Source organism: Mesocricetus auratus, unplaced genomic scaffold (genome assembly GCF_017639785.1).
Source record: "Mesocricetus auratus isolate SY011 unplaced genomic scaffold, BCM_Maur_2.0 Super-Scaffold_100106, whole genome shotgun sequence".
Classification (NCBI taxonomy): Eukaryota; Metazoa; Chordata; class Mammalia; order Rodentia; family Cricetidae; genus Mesocricetus; species Mesocricetus auratus.
Window position 1 is genome coordinate 182,220 of NW_024429242.1, and position 18,369 is coordinate 200,588.

An 18,369-nucleotide genomic window follows, 5' to 3' on the forward strand; every position below is an offset into this window, starting at 1 on the left:
CTCCAGAGCCAATAAAAGCCGTGTGGACCCCAACTGCGCCTGTCAATCATTGGGGGCGGGATTTCCCGGGCGGGGCTTCAGGGGAGGGACTTCCGGTGAGAGACTTCCGGGGGCGGGACTTCCAGGGCGTGAGCACCGAGCACTGAGCCCCGAGCACTGAGCACCGAGCACTGAGCCCCGAGCACTGAGCACTGAGCCCCGAGCACTGAGCCCCGAGCACTGAGCACTGAGCACTGAGCCCCGAGCACTGAGCCCCGAGCACTGAGCACTGAGCCCCGAGCACTGAGCCCCGAGCACTGAGCACTGAGCACTGAGCACTGAGCCCCGAGCACTGAGCACTGAGCCCCGAGCACTGAGCACCGAGCACTGAGCACTGAGCCCCGAGCACTGAGCACCGAGCACTGAGCACTGAGCACTGAGCACTGAGCCCCGAGCACTGAGCACTGAGCACTGAGCACTGAGCACCGAGCACTGAGCCCCGAGCACTGAGCACTGAGCACCGAGCACTGAGCACTGAGCCCCGAGCACTGAGCACCGAGCACTGAGCACTGAGCCCCGAGCACTGAGCCCCGAGCACTGAGCACTGAGCAGTGAGCACCGAGCACTGAGCACTGAGCACCGAGTACTGAGCCCCGGGCCCCAGCCCTGACCCCGCCCGCGTCCCCGCCCCACCCCGTCCTCCCGGCCCGACCGGTCGGATCACTCAGCTCCCAGCACCCGCCCGGGGCCTCCTGGGAAACCCGGGCCGCGCCCGACCCCGGATCCCGGCCATGGCGACGCCGTGGGCCTCGGTGGTGCTGGCGCTGAGTCTCCTGGGGGCCGCGCGCGGTGAGTGGGGGGGGCGGGGCCGGGGTACTGAGCACCAAGCACCCAGCACGCGGGGGGGGGGAAAAACTCAGCTCAAAGTGCTCGGTGCTCAGTGCTCGGTGCTCAGTGCTCGGTACTCAGTGCTCGGTGCTCAGTGCTGGGTGCTGGGTGCTGGGTCCTGGGTCCTGGGTGCTGGGTGCTGGGTCCTGGGTGCTGGGTGCTGGGTGCTGGGTGCTCAGTGCTGGGTGCTGGGTGCTGGGTGCTGGGTGCTGGGTGCTGGGTGCTGGGTCCTGGGTCCTGGGTGCTGGGTGCTGGGTGCTGGGTGCTCAGTGCTGGGTGCTGGGTGCTGGGTGCTGGGTGCTCAGTGCTGGGTGCTGGGTGCTGGGTCCTGGGTCCTGGGTGCTGGGTCCTGGGTGCTGGGTGCTGGGTGCTGGGTCCTGGGTGCTGGGTGCTGGGTCCTGGGTCCTGGGTGCTGGGTCCTGGGTGCTGGGTGCTGGGTGCTGGGTGCTGGGTGCTGGGTGCTGGGTGCTGGGTGCTGGGTGCTGGGTCCTGGGTGCTCAGTGCTGGGTGCTGGGTGCTGGGTGCTGGGTGCTGGGTCCTGGGTGCTGGGTGCTGGGTGCTCAGTGCTGGGTGCTGGGTGCTGGGTCCTGGGTGCTGGGTGCTGGGTGCTGGGTCCTGGGTGCTGGGTGCTGGGTGCTGGGTCCTGGGTGCTGGGTGCTGGGTGCTCAGTGCTGGGTGCTGGGTGCTGGGTCCTGGGTGCTGGGTGCTGGGTGCTGGGTGCTGGGTCCTGGGTGCTGGGTGCTGGGTGCTGGGTCCTGGGTGCTGGGTGCTGGGTGCTGGGTGCTGGGTGCTCAGTGCTGGGTGCTGGGTGCTGGGTCCTGGGTGCTGGGTCCTGGGTGCTGGGTGCTGGGTCCTGGGTCCTGGGTGCTGGGTGCTGGGTGCTGGGTCCTGGGTGCTGGGTGCTGAGTGCTGGGTCCTGGGTGCTGGGTGCTGGGTGCTGGGTCCTGGGTGCTGGGTGCTGGGTGCTGGGTGCTGGGTGCTGGGTGCTCAGTGCTGGGTGCTGGGTGCTGGGTGCTCAGTGCTGGGTCCTGGGTCCTGGGTGCTGGGTGCTGGGTGCTGGGTGCTGGGTGCTGGGTGCTCAGTGCTGGGTCCTGGGTCCTGGGTGCTGGGTCCTGGGTCCTGGGTCCTGGGTCCTGGGTCCTGGGTGCTGGGTGCTGGGTGCTGGGTGCTGGGTGCTGGGTGCTGGGTCCTGGGTGCTGGGTGCTGGGTGCTGGGTGCTGGGTGCTGGGTGCTGGGTGCTGGGTGCTGGGTGCTGGGTGCTGGGTGCTGGGTGCTCGGTGCTGGGTGCTCAGTGCTGGGTGCTGGGTCCTGGGTGCTGGGTGCTGGGTGCTGGGTGCTGGGTGCTGGGTGCTGGGTCCTGGGTGCCGCTCATTTGCATATGCAAAGCAGCCATAGCTGAGAGACGGAAGCCCCGCCCAGCGCCTTGGTTGCCATGGGGATCCCGCGCCTCTCATTTGCATATGCAAAGCAGCCATAGCTGAGAGACGGAAGCCCCGCCCAGCGCCTTGGTTGCCATGGGGATCCCGCGCCTCTCATTTGCATATGCAAAGCAGCCATAGCTGAGAGACGGAAGCCCCGCCCAGCGCCTTGGTTGCCATGGGGATCCCGCGCCTCTCATTTGCATATGCAAAGCAGCCATAGCTGAGAGACGGAAGCCCCGCCCAGCGCCTTGGTTGCCATGGGGACCCCGCGCCGCTCATTTGCATATGCAAAGCAGCCACGGCTGAGAGACGGAAGCCCCGCCCAGCGCCTTGGTTGCCATGGGGACCCCGCGCCGCTCATTTGCATATGCAAATCAGCCACGGCTGGGATACGGAAGCCCCGCCCAGCGCCTTGGTTGCCATGGGGACCACGCGCCTCTCATTTGCATATGCATATCAGCCCCGGCTCCCTTCCAGGATCGTATCCCTAACCCTAACCCTGAATGGGGAAGGGGCGGGGCTTCTGGGGCTTGCATTTGCATATTCGCGCGCCATTGGCTCGCTTTGGGGTGGAACGTGCATGGCTCCGCCCCTTAGTTGGATGCTCATTTGCATATCCGGACGCCATTGGTTGCCGCGTGGTTTGTTCATGTAGCCCCGCCTCTCATTTGCATACCCGAGCCCCACTTTGAGAGTGATTTGCATGACCACACCCCCGATTATTTGCATATCCGGACGCCATTGGCGGCCCATCGGGTTCCTCAGCGTGGCTCCGCCCCGCTCATTTGAATACTCATTTGCATAACCGGAAGCCATTGGGTTTCGGTCCTCTAACCCCCGCCCACTCATTTACATATCAACACGCCATTGGCTCCCCCGCCCCTCATTTGCATACGGGTGCATCTGAACCAATGGTGTCGGGACTCAGTGATGTGGGCGGGGCCTCGGGGCCGTGCGGGGCGGGGCTTCCATGACTGACAGGCGCCCTGACTCCGCCCCCAGGTGACGACGGTGACTTCGACCTGGCTGACGCCCTGGACGACGCAGGTGAGGGCGGGGCCTGGACTCGGTGCTCAGGGCTCAGTGCTCGGGGCTCAGTGCTCAGTGCTCAGTGCTCGGTGCTCAGTGCTCGGGGCTCAGTGCTCAGTGCTCAGTGCTCGGTGCTCAGTGCTCGGTGCTCGGGGCTCAGTGCTCAGTGCTCGGGGCTCAGTGCTCAGTGCTCGGTGCTCAGTGCTCAGTGCTCGGGGCTCAGTGCTCAGTGCTCAGTGCTCAGTGCTCGGTGCTCAGTGCTCGGGGCTCAGTGCTCAGTGCTCGGGGCTCAGTGCTCGGGGCTCAGTGCTCAGTGCTCGGGGCTCAGTGCTCAGTGCTCAGTGCTCGGTGCTCAGTGCTCGGGGCTCAGTGCTCAGTGCTCAGTGCTCAGTGCTCAGTGCTCGGTGCTCAGTGTTCGGGGCTCAGTGCTCAGTGCTCAGTGCTCAGTGCTCGGGGCTCAGTGCTCAGTGCTCAGTGCTCAGTGCTCAGTGCTCGGGGCTCAGTGCTCAGTGCTCAGTGCTCAGTGCTCAGTGTTCGGGGCTCAGTGCTCGGTGCTCAGTGCTCAGTGCTCGGTGCTCAGTGCTCGGTGCTCAGTGCTCGGTGCTCAGTGCTCACTGCTCAGTGCTCGGTGCTCAGTGCTCGGGGCTCAGTGCTCAGTGCTCAGTGCTCAGTGCTCGGTGCTCAGTGCTCAGTGCTCAGTGCTCAGTGCTCGGTGCTCAGTGCTCAGTGCTCAGTGCTCGGTGCTCAGTGCTCAGTGCTCGGGGCTCAGTGCTCAGTGCTCAGTGCTCAGTGCTCAGTGCTCAGTGCTCAGTGCTCAGTGCTCGGTGCTCAGTGCTCAGTGCTCAGTGCTCGGTGCTCAGTGCTCAGTGCTCGGGGCTCAGTGCTCAGTGCTCAGTGCTCAGTGCTCGGGGCTCAGTGCTCGGGGCTCAGTGCTCGGGGCTCAGTGCTCGGGGCTCAGTGCTCAGTGCTCAGTGCTCGGGGCTCAGTGCTCAGTGCTCAGTGCTCAGTGCTCAGTGCTCAGTGCTCAGTGCTCGGTGCTCAGGGCTCAGTGCTCAGTGCTCAGTGCTCGGGGCTCAGTGCTCGGTGCTCGGTGCTCGGTGCTCAGGGCTCAGTGCTCAGTGCTCAGTGCACAGTGCTCGGTGCTCAGTGCTCGGGGCTCAGTGCTCAGTGCTCAGTGCTCAGTGCTCAGTGCTCGGGGCTCAGTGCTCAGTGCTCGGTGCTCAGTGCTCAGTGCTCGGGGCTCAGTGCTCAGTGCTCGGTGCTCAGTGCTCGGGGCTCAGTGCTCAGTGCTCGGTGCTCACTGCTCAGTGCTCGGGGCTCAGTGCTCAGTGCTCAGTGCTCAGTGCTCAGTGCTCAGTGCTCAGTGCTCAGTGCTCAGTGCACAGTGCTCGGGGCTCAGTGCTCAGTGCTCGGGGCTCGGTGCTCAGTGCTCAGTGCTCGGGCTCAGTGCTCAGTGCTCAGTGCTCAGTGCTCGGGCCCAGTGCTCGGGGCTCAGTGCTCGGGGCTCAGTGCTCGGTGCTCAGTGCTCAGTGCTCAGTGCTCGGGGCTCAGTGCTCAGTGCTCGGGGCTCAGTGCTCAGTGCTCAGTGCTCGGGGCTCAGTGCTCAGTGCTCAGTGCTCAGTGCTCGGGGCTCAGTGCTCGGTGCTCAGTGCTCGGGGCTCAGTGCTCAGTGCTCGGGGCTCAGTGCTCAGTGCTCAGTGCTCAGTGCTCAGTGCTCGGGGCTCGGGGCTCAGTGCTCAGTGCTCAGTGCTCAGTGCTCAGTGCTCAGTGCTCAGTGCTCGGGGCTCAGTGCTCAGTGCTCGGGGCTCAGTGCTCAGTGCTCAGTGCTCAGTGCTCAGTGCTCGGGCTCAGTGCTCAGTGCTCGGGGCTCGGTTCTCAGTGCTCAGGGCTCAGTGCTCAGTGCTCAGTGCTCGGGGCTCAGTGCTCGGTGCTCAGTGCTCAGTGCTCGGGGCTCAGTGCTCAGTGCTCAGTGCTCAGTGCTCGTGGCTCAGTGCTCAGTGCTCAGTGCTCTGGGCTCAGTGCTCGGGGCTCAGTGCTCAGTGCTCAGTGCTCAGTGCTCGGTGCTCAGTGCTCGGTGCTCAGTGCTCAGTGCTCGGGGCTCAGTGCTCAGTGCTCGGTGCTCGGTGCTCAGTGCTCAGTGCTCGGGGCTCAGTGCTCAGTGCTCAGTGCTCAGTGCTCAGTGCTCGGTGCTCAGTGCTCAGTGCTCGGGGCTCAGTGCTCGGGGCTCAGTGCTCAGTGCTCGGGGCTCAGTGCTCGGTGCTCAGTGCTCGGGGCTCAGTGCTCAGTGCTCGGGGCTCGGTGCTCGGTGCTCAGTGCTCGGTGCTCAGTGCTCAGTGCTCAGTGCTCTGTGCTCGGGGCTCAGTGCTCGGTGCTCAGTGCTCGGTGCTCAGTGCTCAGTGCTCAGTGCTCGGGGCTCAGTGCTCGGTGCTCGGGGCTCAGTGCTCAGTGCTCAGTGCTCGGTGCTCAGTGCTCAGTGCTCGGGGCTCAGTGCTCAGTGCTCGGTGCTCAGTGCTCGGGGCTCAGTGCTCAGTGCTCGGTGCTCGGTGCTCAGTGCTCAGTGCTCAGTGCTCAGTGCTCAGTGCTCAGTGCTCGGGGCTCAGTGCTCGGTGCTCAGTGCTCGGTGCTCAGTGCTCAGTGCTCAGTGCTCAGTGCTCGGGACTCAGTGCTCAGTGCTCGGGGCTCAGTGCTCAGTGCTCGGGGCTCAGTGCTCAGTGCTCAGTGCTCGGTGCTCAGTGCTCAGTGCTCGGGGCTCAGTGCTCAGTGCTCGGTGCTCAGTGCTCAGTGCTCAGTGCTCGGGGCTCAGTGCTCAGTGCTCAGTGCTCAGTGCTCGGGCTCAGTGCTCAGTGCTCAGTGCTCAGTGCTCGGGGCTCAGTGCTCGGTGCTCAGTGCTCGGGGCTCGGGGCTCAGTGCTCGGGGCTCAGTGCTCAGTGCTCAGTGCTCAGTGCTCAGTGCTCAGTGCTCAGTGCTCAGTGCTCGGGGCTCAGTGCTCAGTGCTCGGTGCTCAGTGCTCGGGGCTCAGTGCTCAGTGCTCGGGGCTCAGTGCTCGGGGCTCAGTGCTCAGTGCTCAGTGCTCAGTGCTCAGTGCTCGGGGCTCAGTGCTCAGTGCTCAGTGCTCAGTGCTCGGGGCTCAGTGCTCAGTGCTCAGTGCTCAGTGCTCGGTGCTCAGTGCTCAGTGCTCAGTGCTCAGTGCTCAGTGCTCAGTGCTCAGTGCTCAGTGCTCGGGGCTCAGTGCTCAGTGCTCGGGGCTCAGTGCTCAGTGCTCGGGGCTCAGTGCTCGGGGCTCAGTGCTCGGGCTCAGTGCTCAGTGCTCGGGGCCCAGTGCTCGGGCTCAGTGCTCAGTGCTCGGGGCTCAGTGCTCGGGGCTCAGTGCTCGGGGCTCAGTGCTCAGTGCTCAGTGCTCAGTGCTCAGTGCTCAGTGCTCAGTGCTCGGGGCTCAGTGCTCGGGCCCAGTGCTCAGTGCTCGGTGCTCAGTGCTCGGGGCTCAGTGCTCAGTGCTCAGTGCTCGGGGCTCGGGGCTCAGTGCTCGGTGCTCAGTGCTCAGTGCTCGGTGCTCAGTGCTCAGTGCTCGGGGCTCGGTGCTCTGTGCTCGGGGCTCAGTGCTCTGTGCTCGGGGCTCAGTGCTCGGTGCTCAGTGCTCGGTGCTCAGTGCTCAGTGCTCAGTGTTCGGGGCTCGGTGCTCAGTGCTCAGTGCTCGGGGCTCAGTGCTCGGTGCTCAGTGCTCAGTGCTCAGTGCTCGGTGCTCAGTGCTCAGTGCTCAGTGCCTCGGTGCTCAGTGCTCAGTGCTCGGGCTCAGTGCTCAGTGCTCAGTGCTCGGGGCTCAGTGCTCAGTGCTCGGGCTCAGTGCTCAGTGCTCAGTGCTCGGGCTCAGTGCTCAGTGCTCAGTGCTCGGGGCTCAGTGCTCGGGGCTCAGTGCTCAGTGCTCAGTGCCGGGCTCAGTGCTCAGTGCTCGGTGCTCAGTGCTCAGTGCTCGGTGCTCAGTGCTCAGTGCTCAGTGCTCAGTGCTCAGTGCTCGGGCCCAGTGCTCAGTGCTCAGTGCTCAGTGCTCGGTGCTCAGTGCTCGGGCTCAGTGCTCAGTGCTCGGGCTCAGTGCTCAGTGCTCGGTGCTCAGTGCTCAGTGCTCAGTGCTCGGGGCCCAGTGCTCAGTGCTCAGTGCTCAGTGCTCGGGCTCAGTGCTCGGTGCTCAGTGCTCGGTGCTCAGTGCTCAGTGCTCAGTGCTCGGTGCTCAGTGCTCAGTGCTCGGGGCTCAGTGCTCGGTGCTCAGTGCTCGGGGCTCAGTGCTCAGTGCTCAGTGCTCAGTGCTCAGTGCTCAGTGCTCGGGGCTCAGTGCTCGGTGCTCAGTGCTCGGTGCTCGGGGCTCAGTGCTCGGGCTCAGTGCTCAGTGCTCAGTGCTCAGTGCTCGGGCTCAGTGCTCAGTGCTCGGTGCTCAGTGCTCGGGGCTCAGGGCTCAGTGCTCGGTGCTCAGTGCTCGGTGCTCAGTGCTCAGTGCTCAGTGCTCGGTGCTCAGTGCTCGGGGCTCAGTGCTCAGTGCTCAGTGCTCGGGGCTCAGTGCTCAGTGCTCAGTGCTCGGTGCTCAGTGCTCAGTGCTCAGTGCTCGGGGCCCAGTGCTCGGGCTCAGTGCTCGGTGCTCAGTGCTCAGTGCTCAGTGCCTCAGTGCTCAGTGCTCAGTGCTCGGGCTCAGTGCTCGGTGCTCAGTGCTCAGTGCTCAGTGCTCAGTGCTCGGGGCTCAGTGCTCGGTGCTCAATGCTCAGTGTTCGGGGCTCGGGGCTCAGTGCTCAGTGCTCAGTGCTCAGTGCTCAGTGCTCGGGCTCAGTGCTCGGGGCTCAGTGCTCAGTGCTCAGTGCTCAGTGCTCAGTGCTCGGTGCTCAGTGCTCGGTGCTCAGTGCTCGGTGCTCTGTGCTCAGTGCTCGGGGCTCAGTGCTCAGTGCTCAGTGCTCGGTGCTCAGTGCTCAGTGCTCGGTGCTCAGTGCTCAGTGCTCAGTGCTCAGTGCTCAGTGCTCGGTGCTCAGTGCTCAGTGCTCGGGGCTCAGTGCTCGGTGCTCAGTGCTCAGTGCTCAGTGCTCAGTGCTCAGTGCTCGGGGCTCAGTGCTCAGTGCTCAGTGCTCAGTGCTCGGGGCTCAGTGCTCAGTGCTCAGTGCTCAGTGCTCGGTGCTCAGTGCTCGGTGCTCAGTGCTCAGTGCTCGGTGCTCAGTGCTCAGTGCTCGGTGCTCAGTGCTCAGTGCTCAGTGCTCAGTGCTCGGGGCTCAGTGCTCGGTGCTCAGTGCTCGGTGCTCAGTGCTCAGTGCTCAGTGCTCGGTGCTCAGTGCTCAGTGCTCGGGCTCAGTGCTCGGTGCTCAGTGCTCAGTGCTCAGTGCTCAGTGCTCAGTGCTCGGGGCTCAGTGCTCAGTGCTCAGTGCTCAGTGCTCGGTGCTCAGTGCTCAGTGCTCGGTGCTCAGTGCTCAGTGCTCAGTGCTCAGTGCTCAGTGCTCAGTGCTCAGTGCTCAGTGCTCGGGGCTCAGTGCTCAGTGCTCAGTGCTCAGTGCTCAGTGCTCAGTGCTCAGTGCTCGGTGCTCGGGGCTCAGTGCTCGTGGCTCAGTGCTCAGTGCTCGGGGCTCAGTGCTCGGTGCTCGGGGCTCAGTGCTCGCGGCTCAGTGCTCAGTGCTCAGTGCTCAGTGCTCGGGGCTCAGTGCTCGGTGCTCAGTGCTCGGGCTCAGTGCTCGGGCCCAGTGCTCGGTGCTCAGTGCTCGGGGCTCAGTGCTCGGTGCTCAGTGCTCGGTGCTCAGTGCTCGGTGCTCAGTGCTCAGTGCTCAGTGCTCGGTGCTCAGTGCTCAGTGCTCAGTGCTCAGTGCTCGGGCTCAGTGCTCAGTGCTCGGGCCCAGTGCTCGGGCTCAGTGCTCGGGGCTCAGTGCTCAGTGCTCGGTGCTCAGTGCTCAGTGCTCAGTGCTCGGGCTCAGTGCTCAGTGCTCAGTGCTCAGTGCTCAGTGCTCAGTGCTCGGGGCTCAGTGCTCGTGGCTCAGTGCTCAGTGCTCGGTGCTCAGTGCTCGGTGCTCAGTGCTCAGTGCTCGGGCTCAGTGCTCAGTGCTCGGTGCTCGGGGCTCAGTGCTCGTGGCTCAGTGCTCAGTGCTCGGGCCCAGTGCTCGGGGCTCAGTGCTCGGTGCTCGGGCCCAGTGCTCGGGGCTCAGTGCTCAGTGCTCAGTGCTCAGTGCTCGGGCTCAGTGCTCGGTGCTCAGTGCTCGGGGCTCAGTGCTCGGGGCTCAGTGCTCGGGGCTCAGTGCTCGGTGCTCAGTGCTCAGTGCTCAGTGCTCGGTGCTCAGTGCTCAGTGCTCAGTGCTCAGTGCTCGGGGCTCAGTGCTCGGGGCTCAGTGCTCGGGGCTCGGGGCTCAGTGCTCAGTGCTCGGGGCTCAATGCTCAGTGCTCGGTGCTCAGTGCTCGGTGCTCAGTGCTCAGTGCTCAGTGCTCAGTGCTCAGTGCTCAGTGCTCGGGGCTCAGTGCTCAGTGCTCAGTGCTCGGTGCTCGGTGCTCAGTGCTCAGTGCTCAGTGCTCAGTGCTCAGTGCTCGGTGCTCGGTGCTCAGTGCTCAGTGCTCAGTGCTCAGTGCTCAGTGCTCGGGGCTCAGTGCTCAGTGCTCGTGGCTCAGTGCTCGGTGCTCAGTGCTCAGTGCTCAGTGCTCAGTGCTCAGTGCTCGGGGCTCAGTGCTCAGTGCTCAGTGTTCAGTGCTCGGGGCTCAGTGCTCAGTGCTCAGTGCTCAGTGCTCGGGGCTCAGTGCTCGGGGCTCAGTGCTCAGTGCTCAGTGCTCAGTGCTCGGTGCTCAGTGCTCAGTGCTCAGTGCTCAGTGCTCGGTGCTCAGTGCTCAGTGCTCAGTGCTCGGTGCTCAGTGCTCAGTGCTCAGTGCTCGGTGCTCAGTGCTCAGTGCTCAGTGCTCAGTGCTCAGTGCTCAGTGCTCGGGGCTCAGTGCTCAGTGCTCAGTGCTCAGTGCTCAGTGCTCGGGGCTCAGTGCTCAGTGCTCAGTGCTCGGGGCTCAGTGCTCGGTGCTCAGTGCTCGGGGCTCAGTGCTCGGTGCTCAGTGCTCAGTGCTCAGTGCTCAGTGCTCGGGGCTCAGTGCTCAGTGCTCAGTGCTCAGTGCTCAGTGCTCGGTGCTCAGTGCTCAGTGCTCAGTGTTCGGGGCTCAGTGTTCGGGGCTCAGTGCTCAGTGCTCGGGGCTCAGTGCTCAGTGCTCGGTGCTCAGTGCTCGTGGCTCAGTGCTCAGTGCTCGGTGCTCAGTGCTCAGTGCTCAGTGCTCAGTGCTCGGTGCTCGGGGCTCAGTGCTCAGTGCTCAGTGCTCAGTGCTCAGTGCTCAGTGCTCAGTGCTCAGTGCTCGGGGCTCAGTGCTCAGTGCTCAGTGCTCAGTGCTCGGTGCTCAGTGCTCAGTGCTCGGGGCTCAGTGCTCGGTGCTCAGTGCTCAGTGCTCAGTGCTCAGTGCTCAGTGCTCGGGGCTCAGTGCTCAGTGCTCAGTGCTCGGTGCTCAGTGCTCAGTGCTCGGGGCTCAGTGCTCAGTGCTCAGTGCTCAGTGCTCAGTGCTCAGTGCTCAGTGCTCAGTGCTCGGGGCTCAGTGCTCAGTGCTCAGTGCTCAGTGCTCGGTGCTCAGTGCTCAGTGCTCGGGGCTCAGTGCTCGGTGCTCAGTGCTCAGTGCTCAGTGCTCAGTGCTCAGTGCTCGGGGCTCAGTGCTCAGTGCTCAGTGCTCGGTTTTTCTGTTTTCTCCTCAGAGCCGACCTCGAATCCCAGCGGAGGCGGTGAGTGCGGGGCGTGGCCGGGAGGGGGCGTGGCCAGTCCTCCTTTCCCCGCCCAATTCCCCCTCATTAATATGCAAATGTACGCAAATGCTTTTCGGCCAATCAACGGGCTCCGCCGTATGCAAATCCTATGCTAATTTATGCAGATGAGGGCGGGGCACCGCTTTATCGAGATGTCTCCCGATTCATGCAAATGAAGTGGGAGGGGCCCCGAGGGTTTATGCAAATTCCGCAGATTCCATTTGCAACACTGAGGACGGGGGCGTGGTTTATGCAAATGAGGTCCCCAACCGCGCGGGTCACCCGAGTCATTTACATATATGCAAATCCATGCAAATCCCGCCCCGCCCCCCCCAGGTCTCTACCCACGACTCCCAGAGGACCCAAAGCTTCCGGACCCGCCAAGCGGAAGTGAGGCCGGGGGCGGGGCCTGGGACTCATGGGCGGGGCCTGGGGCAGAAGTGAGGCCGGGGGCGGGGCCTGGGGCGGAATTGAGGCAGTGGGCGGTGCCTAGGGCGGAAATGAGGCCGGGGGCGGGGCCTGGGACTCATGGGCGGGGCCTGGGGCAGAAGTGAGGCCGGGGGCGGGGCCTGGGGCGGAATTGAGGCAGTGGGCGGTGCCTAGGGCGGAAATGAGGCCGGGGGCGGGGCCTGGGACTCATGGGCGGGGCCTAAGGCGGAAGTGAGGCCTGGGGCGGGGCCTGGGGCGGAATTGAGGCAGTGGGCGGTGCCTAGGGCGGAAATGAGGCCGGGGGCGGGGCCTGGGACTGATGGGCGGGGCCTGGGGCGGAAATGAGGCCGTGGGCGGTGCCTAGGGCGGAAATGAGGCCGGGGGCGGGGCCTGGGACTCATGGGTGGGGCCCGGGTCGGCTTCTCTGTCCCCGCAGACGTGTATCCGCCGCCCCGGCCCCGCCCCCCGCCGCCCCGGCCCCGCCCACATCCGGGCGACAGTAACAACATAGACGGCTTCGTTGCAGGTGAGGTCGGAAGTCCTCCTGGCAAAGGAGGCCCCGCCCCTTATGCAAATGAGCCCTGATTCCCCTTCCGGCTGCCGTTTATTCTAATTTATTCTAATTTATGCAAATGCACCCGCCCCGGTCCCGCTCCCGTAAGCCCCGCCCTTTTCCTCTCCCCACACAGGAAGCGGAGGCCACGGGGATCCCCAAGGTGAGGCCTGGGCGGAGTGGGCGGTGTCTGGGAGGAGTGGGCGGGGCTGGAGCTGTATGGGCGGGGCTGTGGCTGTATGGGCCGGGCTGTGGCTGTATGGGCGGGGCTGTGGCTGTATGGGCGGGGCCGGGGCAGAGTGGGCGGGGCCGGGGCAGAGTGGGCGGGGCCTGGGCGTGTGGGCGATGTCTGGGCGGTGTGGGAAGGGTCTGGGCGTTGTGGGCGTGGCCAGGGCGTTGTGGGCGGGGCCTGGGCTTTGTCCATCACCGAAGACCTCTGACCCCGCCCCCAGGCGGAGCCACGCCCTCCGACGACAACTACGGTGAGGATGGGGAAGCCCGGGAGGGGGCGGGGCCGGAAGTGGGCGGGGTTTGGGAACCGGAAGTGAGGGCGGAAGTGGCCCCGGGAGGCGGTGGGTGTCGGGGTGGGGCTGCGCACCGGGTGGGCATGACCGGAAGTGACCGGAAGTGACCCCGCCCGCCCCGCCCAGGCTCCCGCGTCGCGCGCATCGCGTCCCCCGTGGTCTCCGCCGTGGTCCTGGCGCTGCTGGGCGCGGGCGTCGGCTTCTTCCGGTCGGGGCGGGGCCAACGCTGCCTGGGACGCGTGGGTGAGCCACGCCCCCTCCTGGGACACGCCCTTCCCCTGCCCGCTGCGGCCCCGCCCCTCCGCTCCCGGGAAACGCCCACTTCCGGTCTGTCACGGGTGTGTCTGGGGCGGAGCTTCCGGTTTCCCCGCCCTCACAGGCCCCGCCCCCTCCACAGACTCCGCCCCCGTGTGACTCCGCCCATGCCCGGGACGCGGATGTCATTGCTGTGACCCCTGAGACGCTGAAGTGACCCCTCCGAACCCGGAAGTGAACACGCCCAAACCCGGAAGTGACCACACCCAGAACCGGAAGTGACGACACGGAGCCGACGCCCAGTGCTGTGATTTATTGATGTTCTGGGCGGGGCCAGGGAGAATAAATATTCTTCATACGTGTGCTGTGTCGCGGGGACTAAAGTGCTGCGTGTGCCAGGGTCGGGAATGGACACGCGTGTCGGGGAACAGGGGTCACGCGTGACCGAAAGTGCTGACTGCATGGGGTTTCGTGTGTGTGTGTGTGTGTGGGGCGGCACGACCTGAACACGCCAAGGTCACGTATGTAACACGCGTGTGGTCGGTGTCGCGTGCGTTGCTCACAGTTGTCGGCCTCGACGCCTCCCGGGGAGTCACGCCGAGTCCACGCGTGACGGGAACACGCCAACTTCATGCTAAGGTCATGCCAACGTCATGCCAACTTCATATCAGCGTCACGCGACGGTCGGGCCGCGCAGCTGCAGCCACGGCTTCCACACCAGGTTGGCGAGCGAGAGCTGGTCGGGCACCGCGGGGTCGAGCGTGCGCGCGTGGGCGTCGGCCGCGTCCGCCATGGCCGCCAGCACCGCGTGGAACCGCGGCTCCGAGGCCGGGGTCAGAGGTCGGCGCTCGCCGGGGTCGCGCGAGAGGTCGAAGAGCAGCGGGGGGTCGTGGCGCGTCACGTGGTCGCCCGCGCAGAAGCACACGAGCGTGGAGAAGCAGCCGTTGGCGCCCGGGGGGTCGAAGTTGGGCGTGAAGTAGAAGGCCTTCCACACGGCGGTCTCTGCGGGGGGCACGTATGACACACGCGTGACACATGTATGACACACACGTGACTCACGTATGACAACGTATGACACATGCATGTAATATGCACGTAGGACTGATGACACACTCATGACAGGACATGCACATCACGCGTAGGCCAGAAGCATGGGAAGGGACGGCAGACATGTAACACGTGTAAGACACACACTGCCAACAGGCGTGACACACACGAGTAGCACGCACAAGACACATGACACACGCAATTGAAACGAAAGGCAGACGAGCGAGAAATGCAATAAACACGCATGACATAGATGGCGGGTCCACGTAACATGGCTGATGCGTGTGTGGACCTGCGATATGTGGCATCTGTGACACACTCGTGATTTGCCTCATATGACACACAAGAGAAACACGCATGATACACGGGGCACATGCAGGAAATATGCATGCTCTATGTATGGCACACGCATGTAGCACTCACAACCACACGTGACTCGGCGCACTCACCGTTGGGCGGGGCCCAGCGCACGGCGTTGAGGTAGGCGTTGCAGTAGTGGAACATGAACTCGTGCGACGACCGCGGGGCGTGGCCCTGCAGCAGCGGCATCATGTCACGCCCGTCGATGATCCTGTGGGATGGTGGGGGGAACATGCGTGTCCACGCGTGTCATCACGGGGCGTCTCCCAAAACTCGGGTGCGCGTGTAGAGCACGGGGTTCTCCATCACACACGTGAATCCAACATGTATGTGTGTGTGTTTCAGCATTCTCCGGCACCGCCAAGTCACACATGCGTGTTCATACGTGTTCACATATGTTCTCACCTGTCGGAAGGAATCTCCGCCCCGGCCAGCTTGGCCACCGTGGGGAACACGTCCATGTTGCTCGTGGGCTCGGACACCTCGAGGCCGGGCGTGAGGAGGCGCGGGTAGCGCACGATCCCGGGGACGCGGATGCCGCCCTCCCAGTTGGTGGCCTTGCCGCCTGCGGAGCGTGACACACGTGTGTTACATATATGTTACATACATGTTTCATACATGTCACACACGTGACACATGTATGACACGCGCGCGACCGTCACGCGTCCGGCCCCGCCCCACCTTTGTAGATGCCGTTGCTGCCGCCGTGCATCTCGCCCTCGGCGCTGACCTCCTCCACGTGGGCGCCGTGGTCAGACGTGAAGTACACGAGCGTGTCGTTCGTCAGCCCCAGGCGGTCGAGGGCGTCCAGGATCTGACCTGCGGGGGGGGGGGGGACACGGAGAACACGTGAGAACATGTGACAGCACGCAATAACATGGAGAACACAGACAACACAGGAAAACACAAGAGAGCATGTGATGACACGCGAGATCATGAGAAACATATCAGGAACACACAGAACTCAGAGAAACACGACACGCGAGAATACGGGAGATAACGCGATGCAACGTGCATTCGTGCAATGACATGCGAAACATGGGGAACATGTGAGAACACAGAGAAAGTGGGAGAACATGCAAGAACGCGTGAGCATAGACAGGAACACATTATCACATGCAAGGACAAATGAGAACATGGAGATCACGCGAAAACACAGGAGAACGTGAGAGAACACAGAGAAAACCCAAGAACACGCAAGCACACCTGACGTCACGCGGGTGCAGGAGCACACAGGAGCACACGGAAGACCCGAAAGAACATGCGATGGCACGCGAGCACACACAACAGCGCATGAGAAACACACAAGACACAGGAACGCGAGAGAACACGGAGAGTTGAGAAAGCGTGCAAACATATTCACATGTGACAAACACACGAGGAGACCATGCGAGCACACGCGAGAGACTGTGAGGAGATGGGAAACACGCGAGAACACTCGAAAACATGGGGAACTCATGCGAACACACCGAAACACGCGGCAACATACAATAACATGCGATTAACATGCGCTAACATACAACGACACGCAATAACATGCGATGACGCGCCCCCGGCTCACCCACGGCCCAGTCCATCTCCTCGGCCGAGTCCCCGTAGGCCCCGTGGCGGCTGCGCCCGGCGAACCCGGGCCCCGCGAAGTGCGCCGTGTGCACGTGCAGGAAGGAGACGAACAGCAGGAACGGGGCGCGCGCGTGCCTGGGCGGGGCGGGGCGGGGCGGGCGTCAGCGTGCGTGCGTGCGTGCGTGAGGCCCCGCCCCGCCCCGGGCCCCGCCCACCCGCACCATCCCGACTCCCCCCATGGCTACAAAAACAAACAGAAAAAAAAAAAACTCGCGACCGGCATCATCCCAACTCCCCCCGCGTTACAACATCGAAACCCGTCACCCGCATCATCCCGACTCCCCCGGGGCGATAAAAAAAACCCCACCCCGGGGTCGCCCCGGCCCCGCCCCGCCCTCCAGACCCCGCCCGGGCGCCTCCCGCGACGCGGGATCGGCATCATCCCAACTCCCCCGAGCCGTTTTCATCGTTTTCCGCCCCGTTCCTCGGGTTTTTCCGTCCCGGACCGGCACCATCCCAACTCCCCCGAGGCCGGCAACGCCCCCCGGGCCCCGGGCCCCGCCCCCCCGGGCCCCGCCCTCACCGCTCCAGGAAGGCCACGCCCTGCGCCGCCAGCGCCCCCGCGAGGCCGTCGAGCTCCGCCGGCTGCTGCGCCACCTCCAGGCCGGCCATGAGGACGCAGTTGGCGAGGCGGAAGCCGAGGCTCAGGGCCCGGGGCGCGGCGGCCACGCCCAGCGCCGCCAACGCCAACGCCAGCGCCGCCCAGGCCCCGCCCCGCGCCCGCGCCAGCCCCGCCCCGCGCGCCGCCGCCAGCGCCGCCGCGCACGCGCCCAGCGCCCGCAGCGCCGCCCCCGCGGCCACGCCCAGCGGCCCCGCCCACACCGAGCCCGCGCCCGGCCGGCAGTCGCGGAGGTTGCTCAGCGGGAACCCGAGGAAGAAGCCGAAGCCGTGGCGCAGCGGGTGGTGGCAGAAGTCGGCGCGGTGCCGGCAGCTCAGGCCCAGGTGCCACTTCCCTGCGGGCGGGGGGGGCGGGGGTGGGGATGGTGACGGTCGGGGTCGGGAAACGGCGTGAAAACCGCTCGGGGGGTTGGGATGGTGCGAGTCGGGGTCGGGAAACGCGGTGGAAACCGCTCGGGGGTTGGGATGGTGCGAGTCGGGGTCGGGAAACGCGGTGGAAACCGCTCGGGGGTTGGGATGGTGCGAGTCGGGGTCGGGAAACGGCGTGAAAACCGCTCGGGGGGTTGGGATGGTGCGAGTCGGGGACGGGAAACGCGGTGAAAACCGCTCGGGGGGTTGGGATGGTGCGAGTCGGGGTCGGGAAACGCGAGAAACGGGGGAAAATGACTCGGGGGGGTTGGGATGGTGCCGGTCGGGGAGGGAGAAACCGGGGAAACGGCTCCGGGGCGGGGTCCGGGGGGCGGGGCCGGGTGTGGGCGTGGCCCGGGGTGGGGATGACCCCGCCCCGCCCCCAGACCCCGCCCCCGGACCCCGCCCTGCCCCGCCCCGCCCCGCACTCACCCACGAGCCCCGTGGCGTAACCGCGGTCCTGCAGCAGCCGCGCGAAGGTGACCTCGCTGGGGGGGAGCCCGCCCGAGGAGGCGGTGAAGAGGAACACGCCCACGCGGTTGCGCGACGCCATGCCTGCACACGCGACGGTCATGTGTGATCATGCGTGTTCGCGCATGTTCGCGTCACACGTGTTCGCGCGTGTTCACGCGTGTACACTGCGCACACATTCAGCTCATATAAACCCGTGCGCGCTCAGTCACCGACATCCGCGCGCGTACACACGTGTTCAAGCATGTTCGCTCCATTAGAAAACAACTTGCATGTTCGCACACACGTAAAAAAAAAAACTTACACGTTAAGAAAATTTGTTCTTCTGAAACAAGGACACGCGTGCTCGCACGTGATGATTGAAAATCCATACGTGCTCGCGCACGTTTGCTTCATACAAGGTCAGACAACGTCACACGCTCAAGTTCATACATGCAAAACTCAAAACCTACACGGGACCGCACGAGCTTTGTCAGTTCATGCGTGATCACGAATGTTCAGTCACTGCCAATCTTTTTTCGCACACACGTGTTCACACATGTTCACGCGCGCTTTACCCACCCGAGCGCACGGCGTAGCGGCCGGTGAGGAAGGCGGCGCGGCTGGGCGTGCACAGGGGCGAGGCCGCCAGGTGCTGCGTGAGCTTCACGCCCTCCCGGGCCAGGCGGTCGATGTTCGGGGTCCTGCGGGGGCGAGAACACGGGTGAACATGTATGTAACACACGTGAACACGCACGACACATGTATGTAACACGCTTGAACACGCATGACACATGTATGTAACACGTATGACACATGTATGTAACACGCATACGTAACAGGCGTGTCGCCCGCGTCACCTCAGCGTCCGGTTCCCGTAGCAGCCGGGGTCCCCGATGCCCATGTCGTCGGCCATGATGAGCACGAAGTTGGGCCTGCGCGGGGCGGGGCCGTCGCTGTGTGCACGGGTGACGCCCAGGAGGAGCAGGAACAGGGCCAGGGTGGGCGTGGTCGCCATCG

General features: G+C 64.8%; 2 protein-coding genes across 3 annotated transcripts; one reads left to right on the plus strand and one right to left on the minus strand.

The window, feature by feature from the left end:
* Positions 1-656: 656 nt before the first annotated feature.
* On the plus strand, positions 657-13,205 carry Xg (Xg glycoprotein (Xg blood group)). Of its 2 annotated transcripts, XM_040736814.1 has the most exons (9): positions 659-828; positions 3,291-3,335; positions 11,035-11,061; positions 11,419-11,472; positions 11,948-12,037; positions 12,201-12,227; positions 12,517-12,546; positions 12,715-12,831; positions 12,986-13,205. In XM_040736814.1, the coding sequence occupies exons 1-9, from the start codon at positions 771-773 to the stop codon at positions 13,000-13,002; spliced, it is 465 nt and encodes a 154-aa protein (XP_040592748.1). In that variant the 5' UTR covers positions 659-770; the 3' UTR covers positions 13,003-13,205. The 2 variants fall into 2 exon arrangements, with proteins under 2 accessions (XP_040592749.1, XP_040592748.1); XM_040736815.1 differs by lacking the exon at positions 12,715-12,831 and having other exon boundaries at positions 657-828.
* LOC101836955 (steroid sulfatase) lies at positions 13,142-18,369 on the minus strand. The gene is made up of 9 exons (XM_040736813.1): positions 18,210-18,369; positions 17,932-18,053; positions 17,332-17,454; positions 16,397-16,826; positions 15,812-15,948; positions 14,932-15,069; positions 14,656-14,815; positions 14,340-14,461; positions 13,142-13,845 (listed from the first exon to the last, which is right to left on the minus strand). Exons 1-9 carry the CDS (start codon positions 18,365-18,367, stop codon positions 13,517-13,519), a joined length of 1,719 nt encoding a protein of 572 aa, XP_040592747.1. The 5' UTR covers positions 18,368-18,369; the 3' UTR covers positions 13,142-13,516.

Excerpts from the sequence above, each read along its gene's own strand:
- Xg (XM_040736814.1), top strand. The coding sequence starts at position 771 with ATGGCGACGCCGTGGGCCTCGGTGGTGCTGGCGCTGAGTCTCCTGGGG. Across the intron at positions 12,228-12,516 it reads AGGCCACGGGGATCCCCAAG|GCGGAGCCACGCCCTCCGAC; the intron begins GTGAGGCCTGGG and ends CCCCGCCCCCAG. Across the intron at positions 12,547-12,714 it reads GCCCTCCGACGACAACTACG|GCTCCCGCGTCGCGCGCATC; the intron begins GTGAGGATGGGG and ends CGCCCCGCCCAG.
- LOC101836955 (XM_040736813.1), bottom strand. The coding sequence starts at position 18,367 with ATGGCGACCACGCCCACCCTGGCCCTGTTCCTGCTCCTCCTGGGCGTC. Across the intron at positions 17,455-17,931 it reads CCGCTACGCCGTGCGCTCGG|GCATGGCGTCGCGCAACCGC; the intron begins GTGGGTAAAGCG and ends TCGCGTGTGCAG. Across the intron at positions 15,070-15,811 it reads GGAGATGGACTGGGCCGTGG|GTCAGATCCTGGACGCCCTC; the intron begins GTGAGCCGGGGG and ends CCCCCCCCGCAG.